The sequence below is a fragment of the Biomphalaria glabrata genome, chromosome 8 (assembly GCF_947242115.1).
Source record: "Biomphalaria glabrata chromosome 8, xgBioGlab47.1, whole genome shotgun sequence".
NCBI classification, from domain to species: domain Eukaryota; kingdom Metazoa; phylum Mollusca; class Gastropoda; family Planorbidae; genus Biomphalaria; species Biomphalaria glabrata.
The window spans coordinates 2609135-2637133 of NC_074718.1; the positions used below are offsets into that span (position 1 = coordinate 2609135).

General features: G+C 35.3%; 2 protein-coding genes across 4 annotated transcripts in view; one reads left to right on the top strand and one right to left on the bottom strand.

Annotated features, from left to right (window-relative positions):
* The first annotated feature begins 45 nt into the window (after positions 1 to 45).
* On the top strand, positions 46 to 24520 carry LOC106050403 (PGAP2-interacting protein-like). The gene is made up of 17 exons (XM_056039137.1): positions 46 to 436; positions 1804 to 1964; positions 3235 to 3386; positions 8676 to 8830; positions 11382 to 11562; positions 12251 to 12384; positions 13017 to 13132; positions 13434 to 13554; positions 14318 to 14395; positions 15730 to 15809; positions 16644 to 16749; positions 17860 to 17995; positions 19869 to 19933; positions 20260 to 20401; positions 21070 to 21219; positions 21787 to 21948; positions 23065 to 24520. Exons 1-17 carry the CDS (start codon positions 262 to 264, stop codon positions 23144 to 23146), a joined length of 2196 nt encoding a protein of 731 aa, XP_055895112.1. The 5' UTR covers positions 46 to 261; the 3' UTR covers positions 23147 to 24520.
* LOC106071229 (ATP-binding cassette sub-family C member 5-like) overlaps positions 24439 to 27999 on the bottom strand; it is a 129500-nt gene continuing 125939 nt past the window's right edge. For all 3 annotated transcript variants that reach the window (XM_056039134.1, XM_056039135.1, XM_056039136.1), the window contains exon 32: positions 24439 to 27990. In XM_056039134.1, the coding sequence (XP_055895109.1) occupies positions 27874 to 27990 (117 nt within the window). In that variant the 3' untranslated portion in view covers positions 24439 to 27873. The remainder of the gene's footprint in view (positions 27991 to 27999) is intronic.

The following is a 27999-nucleotide window of genomic DNA, read 5'->3' on the forward strand; positions in this document are numbered from 1 at the left end:
ACTTCACAATTAAATGTGTAAATAGAACGTTTGACCAAGATAAGAGCTTATCGAGAATAATGAAATGAATAATGAAATGTTAATTGTAAATTATTATTCTAATGATAATTAGAGAAAATAAATTTTAAAATAGAGTGTAATGTTTTAACAAACATAACAAAAAATGTACTTGATACAGAGACTTTACTATCTTAAATAAAAATTGACAACAATAGTCTATCATTAGTTTCAACGAACACTCCATTTGTTTGAAAACAAAATATGGCGACTTCCAAAAGAAAAGACGATGGAACTGATGCTACAAATGGACATTACGACTCCGAGAAAGAAAAACATTCCTCTTATAAGAGATCGGAAAACCAGAAAAAATTACCTATACAAATTGAACAAAGTACTTCAGAATTAATTATTAGCATAATTAGAGATGGTATTGATGGTAAGTAAACAATATATAAGATAAGATAAGAATAGAATCTAGTTTAGTTTTAGTAAACGTAACGTAATAATTAATAATAATTTTAAATTTATAGACTAACCCTAATCTAATTACTAATTAGCCTAATATTTGTAATGATCCTGAAATGATTATTTAATGAAATGAAAAATAGATCTATGATTCTATATTAATATTAGACTTTATTAGTATATTATTATTATATTACCGATATCTATTACAGTATATATCATAATAAATATGAGAGTATTAGAGATCTAGATCTAGTAGACCCTGTGTCTGACTCTACTAATCATTTACAATCATTATCATCATTATGCCACTGACTCTGAGTGAGGACAGGATGTCACTGTCACAGGTAGTTGAACACGTTCTGTATGAACTGAAGGACCATCAGTCAGTAACATAACATTATATATAGATTCTAGATAGAGACACTTCATGAAATACTAGGAAATACACACAGATAGAGGCACATTTCTTATTCCATATACTAGAACAAAGTTGTACAAGTGCTCCTTCTTCCCTGGTGCCATTAGAGAGTGAAATGGGTTGCCTGAATCAGCCAAGAAAACCAATGGCTTAGCAGAGTTTAAGTCAATGTGGGATGGCCAATTATGGCAGCATACTAACTTCCAAGGACAAGATGAAAACCCAGAGGATATTATAACATCATGTAGCCATTCATTGTGTCAAATACAAAATTGTATATTTGAAAATTTTTTATGTATGCAATCTAACATTACATTATAATACATGTTTTTTCAGGGATTTATAAAGATCACTTATTTTTATGACATAATAAATTCTTTTTTTCTTTATTAAATTCAACATATTTAAGATCCAAAGTATCCGAGGTAGACAAAAGATTAAAATTAAGAAAAAAAATGAATGTTCCATTACAATTAATGGGGTCTACACAATAGACAGATGATCAGTTGTTTTTTTCTTCAACCCAAAAATTGATAACTCTGCTTTTGTTTGTCTTGAAAAAAATAAACTTGTCTTAGGAAATTGTTTTTATCAGGCTCTTTAAAATGCAGGTTTTATCAGTACATTATCATTAAAAAATGTTTTTTGGTCACCTGTATGTTGTCATGCTATTTAAAAACTACCACCAAAAACTATTTTATCTTTATTTGAAGCTTAGCTGTGGATTTCCCTATTTAAAATCTTCCTAGAATTGTTTAGTAAAAATAATCTCAAATTTAAGTTTAATATTGTTCCTTATTACCTTTGTCTTAATGACATTGTTCTTAGGACATCTGTCCTTGTAGCCATCAATCTATATTCACTAAAGTCGCTTTATTTAAAAGAGAAAAAACATTCCTATGCTCAATCTTTTCCAGGTTTTATTTTTTGGAGTATTTTTCAAGCTTTGGCAGCAATGATCTGGTTTTTCCCATTAAATGAACTAGAAATATCAGGATATGAAGCATTTGCTGCTGTCTGGCTGTCTCCAGTTCTTTGTCTGGTGCCAGGGGTACACAGTTTTCTACAAGAGAAAAAGGTAAATGTTTAGGTTGTTTCTATAGTAACCAAAATTTGTTGTGTTAATTAGTCAAACTTTTTCTTTTTTTTTTTAGGTATTTAGAGATTTGCAGAAGTATGATTGTAAGACTTTTTGTTTATAAAGAGAGCTGTTACCCATCTAGAAACATTGATTTTTTTTTGGCTAAATTTAAGTTGAAATTAGAATTTGTAGTATAGATTTGTATCTTATACAACCATGATGGAACAGATGCAGATATCAGAACTTGCATTGGCAAAGGTCGATCAGCCATCCATAAGTTGAAGAACTCCTGGGGATCCAGATTCTTATGATCCACTGGCCAGACAAGATCTCGAATGAGGAACTGTGGCAAAGAACAAAGCAGCAGCCCATTGAAGTAGATATTCATCAGAGACGCTGGAGATGGAGAGGTCACCAAAACCTTTGCATCCAACATAATTAGGCAACCCTTAATACCTACATTTTTTTAATGTTGGTGAAGATGGTTCTCCTAGTCTCTGCTCCGTAAAGTGGTATTGGCTTAACAAAAAATCTTTCCACTTCTTATGGGCTGTATGGGCCAATAATAGAATATGGATCCTCTGTTTGGGACCCCTCAACTCAAGAAAACATTAAGAAACTGGAATAGACACAAAATAGAGCAGTGAAATTCATAACAAACAAATATTCACATTTGACTAGAGTAACACCTTTAGTAAAATCACTAAATTTAGAAAGCCTTCAGGATAGAAGACTCAAAAGTAAAGTAGCAATTATGCATAAGACAGAGAACCTTAATCTTCAAATACAAAAACAAAATTTAATAAAATACCCAGAAAGACACAAAGATAAAGGCATGTTCCTTGTTCCATATGCTAGGACAAATTTGTACAAATGCTCCTTCTTCCCTAGTGCTATTAGAGCATGGAATGGGTTGCCTGAGCTAGCCAGGAAAACCAGTGACTTGGCAGAATTTAGTCATTGGTTCACATGCATGACTAGATGCATGAGGTGTAATTATCTTCTTTTTGTTTGGAAGTAACGTCTGTATTATATAAGAAGATAAGGTAATGGATTGTACAAGAGCATTTTGTTTTTAAATTCTAAGAAGTATCAGTTTAATCAGTTCAAACATCAATCTTTGTTGTCTTCACATTGTTCAGGAGTTTTTAATGTAATGAACATTTTTATGCAGAGACATTACCAGTTAAACAATCACAAATTTAAAATGAATTTATTGTGCAAATTAAAATAAATGGATTAATTAGTCATACCATATCTTCAACAGGTTTTAATAGTCCTGCGTCTGTTAACAGTTGTTTGTTTAGCATCATTCCAAGCCTCCACAACTCTTTCACGTCTTGTTATTCTTGCAATAGGAGCTGGTGTGTCCATGTTAGTTCTGGTGGCTACACTGTGGCATTCATCTACGGCTATCAGGTTCTTTAAAAATTTACTTTTTTCTTTAGAATTTAATTTTTCAGCTAGATAAAAGTTTTAAGTTTTTGGTTTACATTTTTCGGATTCTTTTTTTCAGAATAAAAAATTATTAAATCTTAACCCAAACCTCCTGTAGGAGAGGGGGAGGGGGGTGGCAGTGGGAAGGGTTAGAACTGGGAACCGCAACAAAATGGAAGTCCAAAGTGCATTTCACATGATTATAGACAGCCGTCTAACTTTAGATTTATACTTTTGATTATAAATGCAAATTTTTTAATTTTTTTTTTTCATAGATTTTATTTTTAGCAGTGACACTTTTTTTTTTAAATTACAAACATTTTTTCTAAAATGAATTTGTATTTGTCCTCCATTCTAAATAGATGTTCCTTCCTAAAGAAGAAAACAAAAATACTTTGTAGGTATTTGTGGTGACACGGTTGCTGTGTGGTCAACCGTGACACACGGTCAAGTGTTGAGTATCGAGAGTTAGGGGACTTGGGGGAAGGGACTAGTGTGTAAACACGAGAGAGAGAGAAAGGTCAGCGAGTGAAGCAGGAGATCTGTACATAACATTGCCGTGTATATATGTTTTGTTAAAATGTTCCACAATTAAAAGGCACTTTAAACGTAAAAGGACTTGTTTCTTCACAACTTGCGACCACGACGAGATACGACGAGGCACAAGTAAGTGGAAATGTCGATGTACAAAATATTTAGAGAAGCGGGCAAGGAAAATGGCCTGCAAGGCGAAGAACTTGAAAAGTTCATTACACTAAAAATAACACAGGAGGAAGAAAGGGAAGAAAAGAGATTTAATAGGGAAGAAGCCAAAAAGAAAGAAGAAGATAGTAGAAGGAAGGAAATCTTACAACTAGAACTAAAACTTAAAGAAAAGAAAGACAAAGAACAGCAAAATGAAAAGGAGGAACACTTTGACAAATACAAACAATTAGACAGAATGTCTCCATTTGACGAGAGCCAGAATGAGTGCATTGACTCATATCTACTGAGATTTGAGGATATAGCAACATCATGCAACCTCCCACAGACAGAATGGGCAAGAAGCCTCATGGGGCGCTTAAAAGGTAGAGCCATCAACATCTGTCTTCAAATGAGAGATGAAGAAAGAAAAGAGTACGTGGCCGTGAAGGAGGCGTTGCTGAGACAGTTTGGCTCCACAAGTTACGAATACAGAAGGAGATTGAAAGAGTCGACACCTCTGGCGAACGACGATCCACAAATATTCGTCACCAACATGTCGATATACTTCGATCGATGGGTAGACCTGTCAAAAGTGGATCACAAATATGAAACCCTCAGAGAACACATCATAATGGACGCTGTGATGGAAGCTTACAATAATAATGTGAAAACATACGCTACGGAGCGAGAGCCAAAGACCATCAGCAGCCTGATAGCACAACTAAGGCAGTATAAGGCCGCACACCCAATGGAAGTGTTAGCTAGAGAGAACCCAACTGCGACATCAGCTTTTATGGTGAACAACGCTGCAAGAATGCGGACTCCAAGCCCTCTATATAGAAGAGAGAACGCTGACAAGAGCCCACCATATACAGGAAGAAGAGAGAAAGATATTGACATAAGCCCAAAATATAGATCTCGAATAGAGAAAGATGAAGAAATAAGCCCAACATATAGAGATCGAAGAGAGAACGCAGATAGGAGCCCAAGATATACATATAAGAAAGACACAGCTAAGAGCCCAACATATACATATAGAAGAGGGAAAGATGAAGATAAGAGCCCAACATATACCTACAAGGAACGAGAATACCGACGTAACCAGCAAAAGGTTCGTTTCCAATGTCAAATATGCGGTAGAACAAACCACATTACAAACACTTGCTTCTACAACCGACGCAATAGAATTTGGAACAACAGACCCAGAGATAGAGCATTTTCTGCCAAACACGCTAATAAACTGCAGGTATACCCGGGCTTTGTGGGAGAACAAATGACCAACGTACTGTACGATACAGGTGCAACTGCAATTTTAGTCGCAAAAGAATACGTCAACCCACAAGAGTACACCGGAAGAAGACAAGACTGTGTTGGTTACACGGGTCAAGTAACTACACACCTGGTAGCACGTATCAACATACACACACCGTTCATCAGTGGTTGGCATGAGGCTTTAGTACTAGACAATAAGCCTGACAACATTGGCCTTATCATTGGCTGGATCAAAGGCTCTAAACCTTGCACAGTAGAAGAATTGAACAAGTGGAAAGAAAAATACACACAGAAATGTTCCATGGTTACTACAAGAGCTCAGAAGAAAGCAGAAGAAGTGCTAAATACAAACGATAACATACAAGTTCCTTATAAAAATGAAAATGAAAATACAGAAACAGAAAATAGCGATATGAGAAGCCATAATCAAGTGAACAACCCGAATAAAATCGCCACAGAAAGTCAAGACCCACTACAGATTAAAACAGAAAAATTTGTCAGTGAACAGAAAAATGATCCAGATCTAATAAAACTCATAGAAAGTGAAGCTCCACCAAGACGAGGGTTAATCAAGATAGGCGAAGATGGTGTTTATGTGAGAGAAATTCATCTGAAAGCAGGCAAGACACAACAATTGCTAGTTCCAAAGAAGTACAGAGCAACAATTTTAAAGCTTGCACATGACACCCCGTTTGCCGGACATATGGGAGTAAAGAGAACATTGAATAGAATCTTGAATGAATTTTTTTGGCCTAGAATTACGCAAGAAGTCAAGGCCTACATAAAATCCTGCCATATTTGCCAAATACATGGAGCAAAGGGAACATATATGCAAGCTCCAATACAAACAACAGACTTAAGTGAAATGCCATTTGAAAAGATAGCTGTAGATATTATTGGACCAATGCCAGTAATATCCGGAAGAGGCCATCGCTACATATTGACTGTTGTAGACATGTGCACACGGTTTCCAGAAGCAATACCATTGAAAAGAATTTCTTCTGAAGATGTCGGAGACGCACTTACAGCAATATTTGCAAGAACAGGTTACCCTCGCATATTACTGAGCGATCAAGGCACCCAGTTTAAATCAAATGAATTCGCACAGTTCTGCAAAACTCTGAATATTAAACAACAATTTGCTGCCCCTTTTCACCCCCAAGCAAATGGGATGTGCGAACGCCTGAATTCAACGCTGAAAACAATGCGGAACAAAGTAGCACAGGACAACCCAACAGACTGGGACAAGCTGATCAACCCCATACTGTTCGCCTACAGAGAAGTAACACACACAACAACGGGCTTCTCACCATTCGAGATGCTCTATGGCTCACCTGTTAGGGGACCCATTTCACTATACAGAGACTTTCTAGTAAATAGGAACATAGAACATGACGTACTCACAGGATACAATCTTGTCATCAAAACAAGACAAAATATAATCAAAGCATGCGAAACTGTCCAAAAGCAAACAAGCAGAGAGAAACCAGAACTATTGAGAAAGCTAAATCAGGGGCGAAAGTTGAGAACACTACAAGTTGGTGATAATGTCATGGTTCTGCTGCCTGACAGAAATAACCAGCTATTTATAAAATGGCAGGGCCCATTCCAAGTCACAAAGGTGATTTCGAAGGTCGACTACAGCATAAACATCAGAGGCCGAGACAAAGTATTTCACATCAATATGCTGAAGCTGTACATGCCCAGACCATTTACTCTTTCAACAAACGCTAATCAAGACACGCAAGACAATTGTAGAGTAATGGTGATAGAACAAATAGAGGAAGCAGATGATGTCTAGGGACGCTCGACTTAATTCATTAATCAGATGATGAGAAAATTAACAAATAGCTTGTATGATAACTTTAAAATTTGTCTTGTCAAAATTGAATGAACATTACGCTTCTAAATTTTTTTTAATTTCATTCAGAGATGTGAAAGTTGTACTAAAATTTAGTTTTTTAAGTTTGTTGCATTGATTGTAGTCATAGATGTCCTGTTAGGAACTGGTATGAAAGAAACACATAGTAAACAATTCCCTTAAATTGGAAGATGTTTTGATGTAACATAAAGTATTAACTAATAGTGCATTTTTCACCTGACAATGTTGGCATTCAAAAGATTATTGTTACATAGAAAAAACTAAATGCGTGTATTTTTTTGTATATAAGTTGTATAATATAACAGGAAAGCTTTCTACGATAGTTCAATTGGAAATGTCCCTTGCAATAACATATTATTGAAAATTTATTTGTCGTCATAGGCATTATCAGTTCTCTCATAATTGAAGATGCCATTGTATTACATGTCATTGTTTTTTTCTTGTCGATGTTAAACATTATTAATGTACACCCAAACTATTCGGTTCATGAAATTTTGATACGATCAAAATTTTTCTCTGCCCTGGGAGGACTGTGGTGACACGGTTGCTGTGTGGTCAACCGTGACACACGGTCAAGTGTTGAGTATCGAGAGTTAGGGGACTTGGGGGAAGGGACTAGTGTGTAAACACGAGAGAGAGAGAAAGGTCATCGAGTGGAGCAGGAGATCTGTACATAACGTTGCCGTGTATATATGTTTTGTTAAAATGTTCCACAATTAAAAGGCACTTTAAACGTAAAAGGACTTGTTTCTTCACAGTATTCTTAAAAGAAGTCTTCGCCACAAAATCCAGTCCTATATTATGTCTACCCTGCAGTCGTACGTTTCATTCTCTGGTCAAGAAGATAGTTTTTCATAAAGCCTTGAAAAGTACTGCTTGAGGATTTGATCCCAGATCCATCATGTTGATGTATAAGGAACATACCCTCATTTGATAATTTAGAACATGTTTGCAGGTTTACAGTTACATTAATAACCATTTTTTGATGTCCAGCATTAATATAACTCTGTCATTTGATAAATAAATAGTAGGCTAGTTGGTGAATATTTTAATGCAATTATCTTTCTTCCTTTATACACATCCACTTATGAAAACTCTAAATTCTGATAAATAGAAAATAGAAAACTGATGCTCCCTCTGACCCAAGACATGATGCTATCCTTGAACCTCCTGACCCACAGTGTGTGCAATGAATAGGCAAAGTGTCAGAGCCATTAAACATCACAATTTTTAGCTGTGTTGCTGCTAATGATGTGCATGTCAGAATTGTTTAGTCCTTAGGGTGAAAAATATTTGGCGCAGTAGTTGAACTTCAAGATTGATGGATTCTCTTATTTATGATAAATGAATTTTAGTCATTAGAAAATATCTGTTTAACCACCTATTTTAACATGCTCTGAGATTAATAGAATCAATTCTTCTATTCACTACAGGTATAGAACATACTGGAGTTTGATTCTTGGGCTGAATGCCTTTTTAGCTAGTCGTGTCTGGTACTTGACTTTTGTGCCTACCTGGTGGGATAATATGACCAATTCCATTGTGATTGCTTTTGGGGTCATCTCTGTGATTTCCAGTAGTTTAGAAGGTAAATCATTACTTTCAGTGTGTAGCAGTTAACAGCAGGATTTCGCTCAGTCACAAATCTTGAGTTTAGTGTTACTAAAATTGTGTTTATTTGTGTATATTATTTTAGTTAAACATTTCTGACCTCACTACTAAAAACAAAAGGAGGCTGAGTGTTAAAGTGCTTGGCTTCCGAACTGGGGGTCCCGGGTTCAAATCCTATTGAAGACTCATGGGTACCTGACATTAGTTGGAGAAAAGTAAAGGGGGTTGGTCATTGTGCATTTCACATTTGACTAGAGTAACGCCTTTAGTAAAATAACTAAATTTAGAAAGCCTTCAGGACAGAAGGCTCAAAAGTAAAGTAGCAATCATACATAAAACACTGAACCATAATCTTCAAATACAGAAACAAAATTTAATAAAATACTCTGAAAGACACAAAGATAAAGGCACATTCCTCGTCCCATATGCTAGGACAAATTTGTACAAATACTCCTTTTTCCCTGGTGCTATTAGAGCATGGAATGGGTTGCCTGAGCTAGCCAGGAAAACCAGTGACTTGGCAGAATTTAAGTCATTGGTTAATATGCATGACTAAATGCATGACGCGTAGGACGTAATCATCTTCTTTTTTGAAGTAACGTCTGTATTATATAAGATAAGATAAGAAGATTGTGCTGCCTACATGACAGCCTTGTAAACTATAGATGACCTTTACATCATCTGCCCTATTAGACCACTAGGTCTGAAAGGGGAACTTCACTTTTAACTTGTAAAAAAGATTCACTATGACCAATTTAATAATAATAATTATAATAATAAACTTTATTATCCATAAGGAAATGTATCTTACAGTTGGTGCATTACACTAAACAAAACATTTAATACAATGAACAATAAAAGCCACTGAAACCAAATACAAATTGAAAATATTTTTATACAATAAAGTCAAATCTGTTACTATAACATAAATCTGTTACTATAACATAAAAAAAAAAACATGCAATATATTTTGTGTTGTTTTTTTTTTCTTAGACTTTAGAATCCAATTAATTACCTTTAGTATGAAAATGTCTAATTGACAATTGAAATAACAGTTGCTTCAAGGTAAACATATTAAACCTTTAACAGACTTTAAAAAGCAAGCATTTTAAACGTGATCACAAGCTGTAGCAGATGAAGTCTAGCTAGTTAGATCAAGTGTAACTATTAGTTAGGTTAAATCTAGTTATGTAAGTTATTGTAACTCTGAAATATATTGGTTAGTTTTAAATGTATTTAGTCCAAGTGTCTTTACAAATTTAAAAATAATAAGAGTCATGCTTTCCCTAATAATAGTAATTAATGAATCAATGCAAACACATTCCATTGAAATGTTCAATGACTTTAGTCTAATGCATTGTTCAATCACTCTAGTCTAATGTATTGTTCAATGACTTTAGTCTAATATATTGTTCAATGAATTTAGCCTAATGTATTGTTCAATCACTTTAGTCTCATGTTTTGGTATTGTTCAATCACTTTAGTCTAATATATTGTTCAATAAATTGAGCCTAATGTATTGTTCAATCACTTTAGTCTCAGGTATTGTTCAATCACTTTAGTCTAATATATTGTTCAATGAATTTAGCCTAATATATTGTTCAATGAATTTAGTCTAATGTATTGTTCAATCACTTTAGTCTCAGGTATTGTTCAATGAATTTAGTCTAATGTATTGTTCAATCACTTTAGTCTCAGGTATTGTTCAATCAATTTAGCCTAATATATTGTTCAATGAATTTAGCCTAATATATTGTTCAATGAATTTAGCCTAATGTATTGTTCAATGAATTTAGCCTAATATATTGTTCAATGAATTTAGTCTAATGTATTGTTCAATCACTTTAGTCTCAGGTATTGTTCAATGAATTTAGTCTAAGGTATTGTTCAATCACTTTAGTCTCAGGTATTGTTCAATGAATTTAGTCTAAGGTATTGTTCAATCACTTTAGTCTCAGGTATTGTTCAATGAATTTAGTCTAAGGTATTGTTCAATCACTTTAGTCTCAGGTATTGTTCAATGAATTTAGTCTAAGGTATTGTTCAATCACTTTAGTCTCAGGTATTGTTCAATGAATTTAGTCTAATGTATTGTTCAATCACTTTAGTCTCAGGTATTGTTCAATGAATTTAGTCTAATGTATTGTTCAATCACTTTAGTCTCAGGTATTGTTCAATGAATTTAGTCTAATGTATTGTTCAATCACTTTAGTCTCATGTATTGTTCAATCACTTTAGTCTAATGTATTGTTCAATCACTTTAGTCTAATTAGTTCAATGACTTTAGACTGAAACAATCATAGCATACTGTAAAGTTCAGTGATTATGACTCACAGTAAAGCTAAAGAAACTTATTATATTGAAATGCTCTGTTCAAGTTAGGACTATTGATACTTTATATCAAAGAGAGAATAAATAGTCTTTTTTTTTTCAAGAAAGACCTGTATAGCAGTTATGGAAGTTTAGACATTTGAAAATATTGGCATCAATATAATAAAATATTACACATTCATCTGGTCCAATTTTAGATGTATATAAATCTCAAGACAAAGTTCCAATCCAGTCCAGTAGTTTGAAGTCTGTTGCCTGTGGCATTGGGTTAGGTAGCATTCTGTATTTGACACATATGTGTCTAGGTGAGGCGTCACTTATCACTCGATGGACTGTGAAAAGTTATCCAGACACAGGACCACTTCCTCTCCCGTGGGGGTGAGTCATCAATGAAAACTTTTTACTTTTTCAGACTGAGTTAAATTAAGTTTGAGAACTATTTTTATTTTTACTATTTACAGCCTTTTTTGTTATCATTTTTAGCACCTTTTTTTCTGTATCTTTCTTTAGCTAGTTTCTATTATTATTTTGTTGACATTTTTTATTTTACCATTCTTGACATTATTTTGTTTACATTTTTTATTTTACCATTCTTGACATTAATTTGTTATCATTTATATCTTTCTGTTTCAATTAATAACCTTTTTACTGCTACTGTTTATAATCTCTTTATGCTATCATTTATTGCCTACTATTTTTTAACTCTTTCTCTCCGTAATTATTTACCACATTCTGGTGGAATCAACGCTGATATCATCAGTTAGGAGAGAAAGAGTTAACAATTCTCTGTTACCATTTATTACCAATGTTTGGCACCTGTCACATCATTGTCTCAAAGCCAAAACTTCCCTTGTTTCTGAAACAAATAACTAATCACGCCATCACACCGATTATTTATAACTGTTTTAATTTTGTATTTCTTTGTGTATGATTTAATTTTTTCTAACTATTTCTTGTTAACTGGTAAAGTTTGATTCTTTAAAAAGTGAGTTGTTGTTTTTTCTAACTATTTCTTGTTAACTGGTAAAGTTTGATTCTTTAAAAAGTGAGATTTTTACTTTTTCAGTTCCTGTGTTCTTGTTGCTGTTCTACTTGGATCTCTGGTGAGGATTCACATTGCACCTTTAGTAACTGTTGTGGCAGCTACACTCTGTATTTATACTTTGTTACTGTGTCCGAATCCTTGGCTTGGATTTACTGGTGAGTCAAGTTTGTACATTAGTGCAGGATGGAAAGCTCCAAGGGATGCTCTAAATCAGTGGTTCTCAACCTTTTATGCTCAGCGACCCTTTTTACAATCCCCAACTCTGCCGCGACACCCCCCCCCCCCACAGCAATAGAAGAATAGACAATAACAATCCATATTTTCGATGGTCTTAGGCGACCCCTTCCAAATCGTCAATGAAATGGTGTTTCTATGATAGAGATACATAGTAGCCTATGATTATTAGTAGAAGTTAAAGATTTGATTCCATTGTTGATACACTTCAGCCATTGATTGGTTTTAAATAAAAAAAAAGGTACAATTTATCACTATTGTGTTGGCCACCTTCAGTTGTGAAACAGTTTTGGTTCTTTAGAGCGTTTCCTATGGCAGCAAAGGAGGCTCTGTGACTGAGCGGTAAAGCACTTGGCTTTCAAACTTAGGAGTCCTGGTTTCAAATCCTGGTGATTTCAGGATCTATAGGTCCTATGAGTCAAGCCGGCTCCCCTTAATGAAGTGTTGGGTCCTAAAAAACCATTACGGGGATGCTAGCTAAAGGTACTAAATCTAAAAAAAAAAAAGTATTACAATAGAAGATAGATTGATTATTTTTTCTCTTTCTCCCTAGCTGGCTGTGTCTTGGCTTACCTGATTATGTGTTTGTGGCCTGTTGTTATTGACTCACTGACTGAATGCAAACCTGGAGTATGTCTCACTGTTGCCAGTATTACTTATATTTTTCAGGTCAGTGCTTGCTATTTAAAGTAGATAAGGCTGAATTCTCAAAGACTGGAGGCTTGTTTTTTTTTTTTTAAACTAAAACTATCTCATTAAATATATAAACTTAAACAGAAAGTTTTGAAGAAGTATTTAAATCAAATGCAAGAGGTATATCCTGGATAACTAAATTTAACCTGGGTTGCTGAAAAATCTGGGTTTAAATTTAGTTCAGAATTACTTATATTTCTTTTAGACCAGAAAAGTTTCATGCTTTTGCACAATCTCTGTAGACTGTACAAAAGCTGAACTTCTATCCTATTTTCAGGTTTTATTTTGGGTTTGGACTGTAGCTTTTAACTTTGTGCCTTATGGAGAACACACCAGGGAACATACAGATTGGTTGCTTGGTCTAGTCATGGCAGGAGTGGCTCTGCTGGTTCTGTGCTGTAAGTAGATCTCTGTTTCACTATATAAAAGTTTTCTTTTAGGTCAAGATCATTAGGAATAAAAACCTATTTCTTTCAGATCTCATCATTTTTTTTGTCCAACATTTCTCAGTACAAAAAAAAAAAAAAGAAAATTGTATTTGTAAACTAAATGAGTTTTTTGTTTAGCTTTTCCCTAGCACCACCCACTGTTGAAAGATACCTCTAGAAATGTATGCTGCATGTAGTTTGAGTAATGTAGTATTTCTCTTCTTGCTATTTGAACACTTAAAGTGGAAGGAACATACAATCTAGTTCTAACCTTGTAGTATCGCTTACAAAATAGCATTGGATTTTTTTATTCTAGTACTTGCTCTGAAATTGATCAAATGTCACAAACTTGGAATTAGAAATGATTATTTTTTAAACTGAAAAATAATGGATAGATCTATCACTTAGTTTTTATTTCTATTGCCAGATTTGTAAAAGTTTTTTAAACCAAGTCCCGGTGTTTCTTAAACATTTAAGTCTCTTATTACTGAAGCAACTTGATGACTTGGCACATAAATAGCACATATACACACATATATAGACACATACACCTTTTTTGAAATACTATCTCAATGTAGCTCATTTCATTCTATTTGCGAAGGAGTCATTGCTTATTAGATTGTGATAGAAATATAAACAATTTATTATTTGTTTTGTTTCTAGTTTATTGTTTTGTGCATGAAATTCTAGATTTTCTTTTTTAAACCTCATTTATTTCCTGTTGTCCCTAAAGCCAATTCCTCGCCAGGCTGTGTCACTCGGTACGACAAGAAGGACAAGTCTGTACCATCGTGTACTCTTTATGCAAAAGGTATAAATGTTGGTTATTTCCCTTATGATAGCAACGCCATTAAAATGATTTTGTTCAAAATGATTTTGGTTCATGTCCTACGATGAAGAGTGGAAAGAAAAGGGAGGAGTACCTATTTTGATAGAATGAATTACAAATGACAAATGTTTATCTTCACAGTGTACATAAACATTGCAAAGTGTTTTCTTTCTCTTATGAACTAAACTATGACAAAAATTTAATCTAACAAATTTTGTTTCTTTAAATCACAAAGCTTTATTCAATGTGTAGTTAAGGACTGCTGGTACAAAGAACCTGGGTTGAAGCCTTGGTAAAGACATGGAATTTTTATTTGTGATTCCAGATCTGAACTGATGTCTTGTGTTCAATATGAAAATATCCCCCTACCTGTGCACTGCATCTAGCCTCTCTTATAGCAGGTCCAGGACTGGGGGGGTGTCACACTATGTTTATGTGTGTATGACCCTACCCTGTAATAGCCTCCAGGACTGGAGGGGTGTCACACTATGTTTATGTGTGTGTGTGACCCTACTCAGTAATAGCCTCCAGGACTGGGGGGGTGTCACACTATGTTTATGTGTGTGTGACCCTACCCAGTAATAGCCTCCAGGACTGTGGGGGTTCACACTATGTTTATGTGTGTGTGTGACCCTACCCAGTAATAGCCTGCAGGACTGGGGGTGTCACACTATGTTTAAGTGTGTCTGACCCTACCCAGTAATAGCCTCATACAATTTTTAAACTTTCAGACAGAACTAGGACTTAATCTTTCTCAGTGTTCAAAGGGTTAATAAAGATGCACAGTGTTACGATTCTCTAATAACATAAGATAATAATAAGATCAGATCATTTTCTTGGTTCAAACAAATGGGAATTCAGTTGGACTACAAAAATTTACGGATCACTGACTCTACTTTTTACTTTGTCTTTCAATGTATATATATATATATATAGTTTGGCCATCGTGGTTCGATGATGACCACTTTTGTCATCCAGGGGGCTGAGGGCTTTGCACTGGGGTTTTATACCTCCTCATGTGACTGGTGAGACCTATGTGAGCCCAGAATGTTCGGCAGCACACTGGGCAGGTTATTCTAGCTGGAGCTAGTCTTTAAATGTATTCAGTTTATCCCTAGACAATATTGCATGAAATAATAAATATCGTTGCATCTATTTAAAAAACAAATGTTATCAGATTTATCATTGTGAGCCTTGTTTTTCTTTTTTTTTTTTTTTTTGCACAGGTCATAGTGACCTTAATCTAGCAGTAGTTAGTCTTAGTTCAATGAAATTGCTGTACAGTAAACTTTTTTTTTTGTCTGTTTCTCTGTCAGTGATTTTTCTTGTATTTCTCATTGGCCAACTTGGCATGTATCAAAGATACATAAAATATAAGCCAGGACCAAGTGATAAGGTAAAGCTATATCTCCAATAAATGTTCCCCTTTTATAGCCTCTTGATAATAAACAAAATGTTTCACTAATTTTTGTAAACTCATTAACACTCTCTAATTGAGTACAATGTCCACAATACTAAAAAGCCTGTTTGTTGTTTTTTTTTTCATAAGATATTCAATGAAATTTAAATGGGGAATTTTCACAATGAAGACAAATTTTTAAATAGCTAGCCTATTTGTGTATCCATTTTACAGAATGCTTGAAATGTTGATATGAAGGTGCGGTGGCTGAGTGGTAAAGCATTGTCTTCTGAACCAAGGGGTCTCCGGTTCAAATCCTGGTGAAGACTGGGATTTTATATGCGACTCTTGAGTCCTCCCAGCTCTAATGGCTACCTGACATTAGTAGGGGCAAAGTAAAGGTGATTGATCATTGTGCAGGCCACATGACATCCTAGTTTACTGTGGGCCACATAAACAGATGACCTTTACATCATCTGCCCTATAGATTGCAGGTCTGAAAGGGAAAGTTTTCTATACTATATATAAGTATGTGATTTAAGAATCAGTTTCTTTGCATGGGAAAGCAAATATCTTAGCACATAACAAAATCTGGAAGTCTGGTCATGTGGTATTCACTTTGGACTGAAGGCAACCCCTTCCTGATTCTATCCTCTTCTGTCCTGTGTGAGGTTTGGGCTGGGATGTAAGGATCTTGAATTCTAAACAAACATCTGAGACATAAAGTTAAAAAATCTTAAATCTAAAATTAAATCCAGACATATTTAATGTTTTTATATATTTTTTTGTATGGAACTGTATCACATTTTCAAAGCATTTTTTTTTTTAAAGCCCAACCCCAAAATGTTCACTGCTGCAATATGGACTTATCACTTCGGTTATGACAACCGTGGTTGGCCAAGCATGGAAAGGGCTGCAACAATGCTGAATGACACAGGTATAATACTACATAGTAATTTTTATATTATATTTTTACATCATTTCTTTGTGTATCATAATAGTGCATCTTAATTGTATTTGTACATTGCTTACTTATATGAAGTTTGTACATTGTAAAAATATTTGTTTGTAAAATGTTTTACATAATTCGGATGTTCCTTCAGAGTTGAAGATAGTTTACTTCCTAGTCAATGCCAGGTGGGTTTAGTCGCTTAGGTAGGGTATGATATGCTGGTCCCATATCCCCAGCCTGAACAGAGTAACACAAGAACCTAAAGATAATGGCATGTAAAATACGAACATTGAAGAACAGTTATTCAACTGAACATTTAGTAAATAACAACAGTTGGCAACAGTAACAATATTTAATAATACTTAATTGTAATTAACAACATATTTACATGTACATCACTATCATTGAAGTCATCATTGAATTAATAATTAGTCTAATATCACACTAATAAGTTTCCATAACACACCTTCACGCTCACACTCCATCTCGGTGCCCAACGTAACCTCAACTCCCTACACCTCAACAACAATAGTTACTGCACAACTCCAAGGGCGGAAAGGCGACACACTTTCCAATAGCCCGAAACCTAGCACCCTGAAATGAAAAGAAAACCTAGATCTAGCGATGCCGCTTCAACAAAGAACTTTTCAATAGCGACACCCATACTGAAAGATCAGCCGACTTAATAAAACTATGTACTTACGTACCCTTACAAGGGGGAAACACAAAACCCGCTACCCAGCTCACAAAAGAAACTCTCTCTCTTGCGGGAACTAAGGATGATGTAAACACACACAATATTCTAGACAACAAAACGCACTAAAAAGAAACTACTTCCTATACGCTAAAACACCAATATTAAATGCAAAGAAAACTTCACGGATTTCCGCCTGGTTGTGCTATTTACATGCTGGACTGTCATTCGGACTACTCTGTGTTCCCGGGCTCATACCCTGCCTGCTACCATCCCCCATCATCCTGCAATAAGTTTGGACTAGGAAGTAAATTATCTTCAACTCTAAAGAAACATCCGAAACATGTCAAACGTTTTACAAACATGTAGTACCATAAATGATATTTCTCTTTGCATGCCAGGAGCTGATGTGATCACATTGTTAGAAAGTGATGCCTCTAAACCTTTCCTGGGCAACAACGACCTGGCCACTTGGCTAGCGGAGAAACTCAACTTTTATGTGGACTTTGGACCTTCAACAAAAGACCACACTTGGGGGTAAGAGTTAAGAGCCTCTGCTGATCTAGAGGTCTGTGGTGGGTAAGAGTTAAGAGCCTCTGCTGATCTACAGGTCTGTGGCTAGTAAGAGTTAAGAGCCTCTGCTGATCTACAGGACTGTGGTGGGTAAGAGTTAAGAGCCTCTGCTGATCTACAGGTCTGTGGTGGGTAAGAGTTAAGAGCCTCTGCTGATCTACAGGTCTGTGGCTAGTAAGAGTTAAGAGCCTCTGCTGATCTACAGGACTGTGGTGGGTAAGAGTTAAGAGCCTCTGCTGATCTAGAGGTCTGTGGTGGGTAAGAGTTAAGAGAATCTGCTGATCTACAGGTCTGTGGTGGGTAAGAGTTAAGAGCCTCTGCTGATCTACAGGTCTGTGGCTAGTAAGAGTTAAGAGCCTCTGTTGATCTACAGGACTGTGGTGGGTAAGAGTTAAGAGCCTCTGCTGATCTAGAGGTCTGTTATGGGTAAGAGTTAAGAGCCTCTGCTGATCTAGAGGTCTGTGGCTGGTAAGAGTTAAGAGCCTCTGCTGATCTACTGGTCTGTGGCTGGTAAGAGTTAAGAGCCTCTGCTGATCTACTGGTCTGTGGCTGGTAAGAGTTAAGAGCCTCTGCTGATCTACAGGTCTGTGGTGGGTAAGAGTTAAGAGCCTCTGCTGATCTACAGGTCTGTGGCTGGTAAGAGTTAAGAGCCTCTGCTGATCTACAGGTCTGTGGTGGGTAAGAGTTAAGAGCCTCTGCTGATCTACAGGTCTGTGGTGGGTAAGAGTTAAGAGCCTTTGCTGATCTACAGGTCTGTGGCTGGTAAGAGTTAAGAGCCTCTGCTGATCTACTGGTCTGTGGCTGGTAAGAGTTAAGAGCCTCTGCTGATCTACAGGTCTGTGATTGGTAAGAGTTAAGAGCCTCTGCTGATCTACTGGTCTGTGGCTGGTAAGAGTTAAGAGCCTCTGCTGATCTAGAGGTCTGTGGTGGGTAAGAGTTAAGAGCCTCTGCTGATCTACAGGTCTGTGGCTGGTAAGAGTTAAGAGCCTCTGCTGATCTACAGGTCTGTGGTGGGTAAGAGTTAAGAGCCTCTGCTGATCTACAGGTCTGTGGTGGGTAAGAGTTAAGAGCCTTTGCTGATCTACAGGTCTGTGGCTGGTTAGAGTTAAGAGCCTCTGCTGATCTACTGGTCTGTGGCTGGTAAGAGTTAAGAGCCTCTGCTGATCTACTGGTCTGTGGCTGGTAAGAGTTAAGAGCCTCTGCTGATCTACAGGTCTGTGGTTGGTAAGAGTTAAGAGCCTCTGCTGATCTACTGGTCTGTGGCTGGTAAGAGTTAAGAGCCTCTGCTGATCTACAGGTCTGTGGTGGGTAAGAGTTAAGAGTCTCTGCTGATCTACAGGTCTGTGGTGGGTAAGAGTTAAGAGCCTCTGCTGATCTACTGGTCTGTGGCTGGTAAGAGTTAAGAGCCTCTGCTGATCTACAGGTCTGTGGTTGGTAAGAGTTAAGAGCCTCTGCTGATCTACTGGTCTGTGGCTGGTAAGAGTTAAGAGCCTCTGCTGATCTACAGGTCTGTGGTGGGTAAGAGTTAAGAGCCTCTGCTGATCTACAGGTCTGTGGTGGGTAAGAGTTAAGAGCCTCTGCTCATCTGCAGGTCTGTGGTGGGATAGTCAAATATATCAAGTGAGTGAAGAGATGGAATGTGGTGATTGTACAAAAATAACTTTTTATTCACTTTTCAAGAGTTCTTAGTAAAAATAGCTGCGTTTATTTTTCGAAATCTGTGTTTATTTTTAAAAGACAGAAACAGTTTAAGTATTAAATAGCTCTGTCACATTACTTGCAGTTGTCCATTCTACACGTTTCACTAATGTCTTTGTCTATTTCATTGATGTTTCAGAAATCTGATTCTGTCCAAGTATCCAATAGTCAAGTCAACTCACCATCTGCTGCCTTCACCACATGGTAAATATTTATGTCTAGTAGGATAATAATTTTGAAGTTAAAATGATCTTTTCTAGAAGGATCTTGACTTATAGTGTAAAGATCTTGTAGTATATTGATCTTGTCTAGCATCATTCTTTGTATACGTACTCTGAGGTCAACAGTGACACAAAATAAGACTTACCAGCTGAAAACGTATTTAAATAGCTTGCCATGTTTACTCGTTATTTGCGTGTGTGTGTGTGTGTCTGTTATGTTATTGTGTGGTGAGCCTACATTATGCTTGTCAATAGCGCTATATAAATAAAATTTTATCATTAATTTTTTGTCGTTAATTGCATTGTCAGGAGAGCTTGCCCCCGCTGTAACGGCCAGCATAAATATTAGTGGCACAATTGTGGATTTTGTTGTGACTCACATGGGGAACGACAGAGATGTTCTAGACAGGAAGCTACAAGCCGAGTTCCTAGCAAAGGAACTCAAGAACTCGTAAGTAACACACTTAAGAATCTGTTGAAACTATTTTATTTTAGAACATAAGTACTGCTATACAAATGTCAGCGAATATCAGGGTATTTATTAGAATCAAAGAATAGTACATACTGTCTGGGTACATAGCTAGTAGGAATAGGAAAGTTGTATTTATTTTTTGGCTGTAATCTAGTAACAGACAATAGTAAATAGTGTCTGAGTACCTAGCTAGAAGAAGTAGGAAATGGTATTGTATTTCTAGTATTTATTATTACATAATAACCCTTAACCAAAAAGTTAGTTATGTTTAGACAGGAAATGTTGACAGTTTAGAGATCAATTAGTTACTATAGAATCTGAAACAGAAAACAAACAAGGATGACATTTTCCTTTAAGAAACACTCAACATGTGTATTGTTATTTAAGAGTGTCTTGTGGATTCAATTGATATTCATGATCTTGTAACTTTGTGAACTAAGAGTGTTGGCTACTGGATTGTATCTTAATAATGCAAAGAGTTAATTTTATTATTCTTTTTACTAACCATTTTCATTACTGGTTAATATAAACAAAAAAAATATTTCTGTGACTGTCACTTTGAACTATGTTCTCCTAGGACATCCTGCTGTTTTGATTGCCAGTTTGTTTGTTTTTTTAAGTTTTTGTTCTTGTACTTCCTGTCTTAGCCTCAATCCTGCAGTGTTTCTTGGCTATGTGACATCAGCCCCAAAAAGTGAAAATTACTATCATTTGTTGAGAGAAGGCCAGATGAAGGATATAGACCCAACTGACGAGGATCGATGGTGCCAGTATATTATGTACAAGAAACTTATTAGGTACGCACAAATATATGAATGCATGCACACACATTCACTTGTATTCCCTTAGAATTGTCTCTTATATTAGATTGTAGTTTAAGATTGAATTTTTAAAAAGATTTAATTTATTATGTAGTAGTAAATATATAATAATATAAAGTAAAGTTCCCCTTTCAGACCTTGTAATCTATGAGGCAGATGATGTAAAGGTCAACTGTTTCTGTGGCCCAATGGTTAACAAGGGTGTCATGTTGCAAGCATAATAACCAACTGCCTTTACCTTCCCCAACTAATGTCAGGTACCCATTAGAGCTGGGTGGATTCAGAGGTGCCCTAAAGGATTTGAACCTGGAACTCTCGGTTTAGAGACCAATCGTTTTACCACTCTGCCACCGTGCCTCCAACATATAGTAATGCAGTCATTTAGATGTTACAGTCTCATTTATTTATATCATTAAAAGAGTTCTTTACATTCTATAAAAAGAGCTAATAGGATAGATATAAGAATAAACATGTTTTGGATAAGAAAGAAATAGTCTATTCCTTTTCTTGCAATCTCACATTCCTGTTGTGTGTGTCGACTAGACTTGGATACGCCCGAATCTCTCACGGAGGTCTCAGTGACACAGAAGTTCAACTTGGAACTTTTCAAATACCAGAGGACTTGAATGATTATGAAGACAAAGAGAAAGTGACCATTAGCCCCAAGAGACAGCAGATAGATGCCACTATACTCTTTAATGAGAAGTAAGTGCCTAGATATTGAATAGATTTATTAAAATCCTATTTGGAAGCTTCTGTCCTTTATAGTAGGATGTAATAAAAATACCAGAGTTAGTACAGAGAAGGAATATGGGGGAATTTCCCAAGTGTCCTTGTCGTTACAAGCCATAGGTAATAGGGATGTAAAAATTTCAAAATAAATTTATAGCTTTTATATAGCAATATTTTCATGCTTATAGCATGCTCAAAGCACTATGGTCCAATCTCATTTGTTGACTGGTTGAGGGGGGTATCTGGGAAAAGGTTTTTCGTGCTGCTCAGTAAACACAACTCTGTTCCAGTTGGGTGTCGAACCTCAACCCCCTTAATAGGGAGCCAAGCCAAGTTCAAGCGTACTTAGCCTCTCGACCACGCATCCCACATCTGTGCATCTTTTTTTTTTTGATTGGATGTTTCCCTGACAGAAGTTTGTTCAGGCGGGTAGATGGAGGGTTCAGAGTTCAAAGAGACTTTGAAAAAATGGTGCCCAATAACTTGTCAGAACTGATAGGGTTTGTGAGGAGGATCGCAAAAGAATAGCCTTTGAACACATCTCACAGTGTGATCAGTCATCAAACTATGCAGCTAAGAAATCATCTAGTACAGGGGTTCTCAACCTGTGGGTCGCGACCCCTTTGGGGGTCGATTGACGATTTGCCAGGGGTCACCTAAGACAATTAAAAATATAGATTGTTATTGTCTATTCTTTTATTGCTGTATGTGTGTGTACGGGAGCGCGGCAGAGTGGAGGATTGTAAAAAGGGGCGCCGGGCCTAAAAGGTTGAGAACCGCTGATCTAGTACCTTTAATTTATTATGAGTTCTAGCAGTAGAACTATAGATGTACTCAGCACCAACTAAGCCAATGAGGCTTTGATCAACAATTTTTTATCTTACTCTTCATAAAACTTAAGAAATGTTTCTACAAGCTAAGAAAAAAATCTGATGTTGTTAATATTACTTTTTAAAAGTTGGCCTGGCCTTCACATATTGTAACTATCAAAAAGATGTAATTCCATTACAGAAGACAACCAAACATAACATGTACTTTATTATCAGCAAGTGTTATACATTGTAAGACAAAACTTTTTTTTGTCCCCAGGTTTGGTTCCTACCATAAAGGTCATGGTTACTTCTCCAATCATGGGTTTCATATGGGCACTCCCAAATATTTCTATAACTGAGCGCAACCTGTTTGAATCCTGAACTAAGTCAGCTGCATCAAAGCCTTTTTATATTGAATCATTCTAATTTACAATATTTTATTTTTTATACATTGTGATAATTTGTTTGTGATGCAGTCAACAAGAAAACTGTCTGGCTAAACAATGGTTAAGTCTTTCCCAGGAGTGAGCTTAACCCAATAGCTCCTATTTCCGGTTCAAAAAACCCCTTTCAAAGTCCTAAGCAAGGAGGGATAACTCCGTATTTAAAAAATCCTTAAAAATATGTATTTTGCAAAAAATAATCAAATTGAAGATCAAATACACATAAACAAACAGATAACTTTAAAAAATAGAACTATATGTCTAGTTTTAAAATATATATACGTTTAATACCACTAGATTATAAAAAACTTCAAAAATACTCATTTTCCCACGTGGGGGCTTATACACTGGGGCTATGGGCCTGTTCGTTTGAAAAATTATTTAAAAAATAAAAACCTTCCCGATTTTTATTAAAAATAGAATCGGGAATCTCCAAAATTATTTGTAATCACGCTTGCAACGAGACTAGAAGAAATCTTGTTTTTAAAAAGTTTAAATCAAGTCTATTGAATAGGGGGTTTTAGAAACGTTCTACAACGGTTTAGGACAAAAACGGGAAAATGTTTCCAACTGCAGAAGGAGCTAATGGGTTAAGCTGTATCTCACAAATGGAGTTGAGCTTAAGCTGTATTTCACAAACACCAACTTTCAGAGACTAAATGACTTGAGTTTTGTTTCTATGGGCAGAATAAGGGTAGACAACTGGTCTTATTTTGAATAAAATTATCATTTCTCTCGAGTGTGATATGAATCTTGTTGAGCGAGCCACTCTTATCAATTGTTACTGCATCAAAGTGTCCCACTGCTGAGAAGAACTGTGTGTGCCTGGCGAAGTTTTGTTTTCTTCTTGTTAAAACAACTCCAGAAATATTTTTTTGACCTCTTCAATTGGGCAATAGTTTTCTAAAAACATTCAGTTTGACCTCCACCTGTTTTGTGCCTTTCAATCATCTCAAAGCAAATTTGTTTACCGAACTTTTTTTTTTGTCCCGATGTGTAATTATATGCGTAAAATTTTTTTTTTGCAAGAAAAACTGCCTTAAAAGTGACCTATACATATTTCTTTGCTTTAAAATATTTATATATAAACAATTTGATATCATGATTGTTTCGATTATATATTGCTAAATGTAATTGGTTATCATGCTTACATAAATGTTTATATTACAATTCTGTAGTAATTCAGCTACAAGCAACACAGCTAAAACTTTTTTTTTTTCATTAAAATTCAAAGTTTATTTTTTGTTGTTTTTGCTATGCGAATAAAATACAAATTATTTATGCATTTTACTATGTTTGTGTTGGTAGTTTTTCGAGGAGGTTTATTTCAACAATAAGTCAAATGACTTCACACTGAAACCACTAATTTAAAAAAGTTATTTTATTTCAAAATCTTGAGATAAAATTTGCATTCACTTTGTAAAAAAAATCTGGAAAGAGTACTAGCTGCATATAGTGCTATTTACACATTTTGTTTTTAAATAAATCTGACATTTGATGCATTGAATAATTTATAAATGGAGATGAGTTTTAAGAGTCAACTATGATAGGCCTAATAAATAAAAAGGGATTACAAAAATATGTACAGAGGATAACAAATTATTTTGTTGACATTAAGTTTAAACCAATAAAATATTAGACAGACCTAAAAAATTAACTAAAAAAAAAGTTCAATGTCTTCATGTTTATGATATTAACAGTTGAATTCAAAGATTATTTAAAACATTAACAGTTGAATTTAAAGATTATTTAAAACAATCTATTGAAACAAGTTTCAATTGCAAAAATATTGTGCAAATAGCCAGTTGCTCCAGAATTAAAAACCTGTACAATTGCTGTTAGTTGCTTGAGTTCACTGACCTATATGTACACTTTTTAATTAGTAAAGATACATCATTAAAATAAAGAAATTTTTGTTAGAAAAAAAAGACCATTATATCAGCAAACAGTTGAAGACATGATTTATTATTGAGCTTCCAAAATGATCCTTAGCATTCAATTATGTAGTTACGCTGAGGTGGTCTATTTTATCTTATTTAAAGGAAATGAGACTTTATTGATGACTCTAGGTTCAATTTAATTTGTTCTAGTCCAATGGACTTACATGTGATACTGGAAATCTTTTCAATCTATGTACAAACATGTCTACAAAGAATGTTCTGGAATGTCCTGATTACATTTAGAATGTCTGTTCTGACACAAACTAGTTCTCACCTCAGTCAGCCTTTCACATGGTAACAAGCATGACACCAAAAATAGACATTAGACACAAGGGAAGCAGAAATACAAGTTCCTGGTTAGTTGGAGAGAGAGAGAGGGGTCCAGGCCACTGCAGGATTCAATAGTATACAGCTCATTTTTATATGTATACTAACCTATTAAAAAAATGAAATATTTTGAAACTTCATTAACTGGAGATCATAAGTTCATTTGAATTCCTAGTATCACACAGTCTAGAGAGTTGAATTCCTAGTATCACACAATTTAGGGAGTTGAAATTGTAGTATCACAAAAACTATCAATATTTCAACTTTGACTTTAGAAAAGTTACAATTATAAATAGAAAAAACAACAACTAAGAAACGTAATTGAACCAGTCAAGACAATTCTTCACAAGAGAGCTTAATTCTGGGATAGGTTACTCTGAGTATTCTTCGCAATCTTATGTGTTTAGGACAATGTACACATACACACACATTTAGAAAAATACTTGTTACACATGTTATACAATCACACACACACAACATACACATGCACACAAACTGAAGTAAATACACACCAGGGAACTGACCATCATCAGAAAATAGGACGTAATCCTCTATTTTGAAATAATGTCTGTATTGTATCAGAAAAGATGATAAAACACATTTTTAACATTTAAAATAAATTACAAACAAACGTTACAGTCATTAAAATGAAAACCAAGTGACTAAAAAAAAATTACAAGAAGACATTAAAGGTGAATTTATTAACAAAACATGTTGAACTGACTGCTTCCTAAAATTAAATATAAAACACTGCTTCTTAAAATGACATATTTAAAATAAAGACTTGAATTGCAGTCATTATCAAAACAAGCAAATTATTTTCAGCTGTAAAAAGATCTAAAATAAAAAAGAACAATGCTTTCTTTCTTGTTTTGACAAATTTAAAAAGTAAGAAGCATGACAAGAACCAAATACTCTGGATTCCAACTGTCTCTCATCTACTACACCATGGGCTTTATATCACAGAGCATGTGGCTAGAGCATAGAACAGGTTGCATGAATCAGCCAGGAAAACCAAAGACTCTGCAGAGTTTGAATCTCTAACACACACAACTAGATGAACAGATGGATACATGTAGGATTTAATTATCTTTTTCTTTCTGTAATCAAAAAGATAAGAACTTGTATCTGCAGCAGTAAGAAGGACTATTAACTTCTGACATCATGGGAACAAAACACAGTGGAGTTTACTTGTTGTTTTACATGTTTCGGATGTTCCTTCAGAGTTGAAGATAATTACTTCCTAGTCCAAACCTCCCCCAGGACGACAGGGGATGGGAGCGGGCAGGGTTTGAACCCTGGACCATCGATAAATCTGAACGACAGTCCAGCGCGCAAACCGCACGACCAGGCAGCCATCCTTTGTCTACTAGTTGGGGAAATCTCTAATCTGAAGAAGAGTTGCCTTGAAATTGTTTGTTTTTTTTAATTTAGAATAGCTGATAGATTGATTGGGAATATTCAAGTGTTTGGAAAGTAGAAAAGTTTCTTCCTATCTCTGGTACTTAGAAATGAAGCTAGAAAAAGGGACATAACCTGCTGGAGGAGAAAGAAAATGTGTTCTTTTAATTTAAATCTTTTATCTTTTTGACTTTACAACAAAATTGTTTCAATCCAATGTAAATCTCTGAAATTATTCTAGCTGGATTTATGGATGAACCTGTTCGGAACTTGTATTCCTCAATTTCTTTGTAATTTATTGTGTTTGAAGTCAAGTTGACTATAAAGGACTATGCGACTACTGGAAAGAATCACTACAACTGAACTATAAACCATTAAGATAAACAGCTTCAACACATAAATCCAATCAAACAACTTGACATATTGGAACACTGCAAGAAACCCGAGTCAATGTGAAACTGCTCTGTCTCCAGAAGTAAGCCAAACGAGAGAAACTAAAATTCTTCTGAAATACAAAACATTTAATTATGTACATTTTTTCACCAGGATAAACATCTTTTCAATTGCTCAATCATTTAGCACTCAATCATGACATGACTCAGTCAGCACAGGGCAAATAAATATTGCACAATGTTAGGCATGGCTAAAACAGTCTATGTTAAGACAGTGTTGCCTAATCTGGACATAAATAAATACATCAACTGTACACTCAACACAGAACTCAACTGAAGTCTGTACAATAAAATACATACATTGAACAGAATGAAAGTAAACCCTCTCAACAATTTTGTGGAGTTCGTTCATTGCATATTTTCAAATTAAAAATAAAAAAAACAACTGCAGCCTATATAAAGAAGAAATGTCTACTATACACTATTAAATATTCCTGATCTCAACACTTGCTTGCAGTTAAACAGTTGCTTAGATATCAACACTTGGTGCTATAGAATTGAAGGAACTAGTAGACAGCCTGTATCAACTTAATGAAGTCTCTCTCACAGTCTGGGTCAATGTGTTTGTAGCTTCCAACATACTTTTAAATACTGAAGTGGGATTGGACAACAGCTGCGATGGGGAATCATATTCTACAACCTGCAAGAA

Coding starts and splice junctions, on each gene's coding strand:
- LOC106050403 (XM_056039137.1), top strand. CDS start 262: ATGGCGACTTCCAAAAGAAAAGACGATGGAACTGATGCTACAAATGGA. Junction 8,831..11,381: donor GATTTCCAGTAGTTTAGAAG/GTAAATCATTAC, acceptor GTCCAATTTTAG/ATGTATATAAATCTCAAGAC. Junction 15,810..16,643: donor AGCCAGGACCAAGTGATAAG/GTAAAGCTATAT, acceptor TTTTTTTTAAAG/CCCAACCCCAAAATGTTCAC.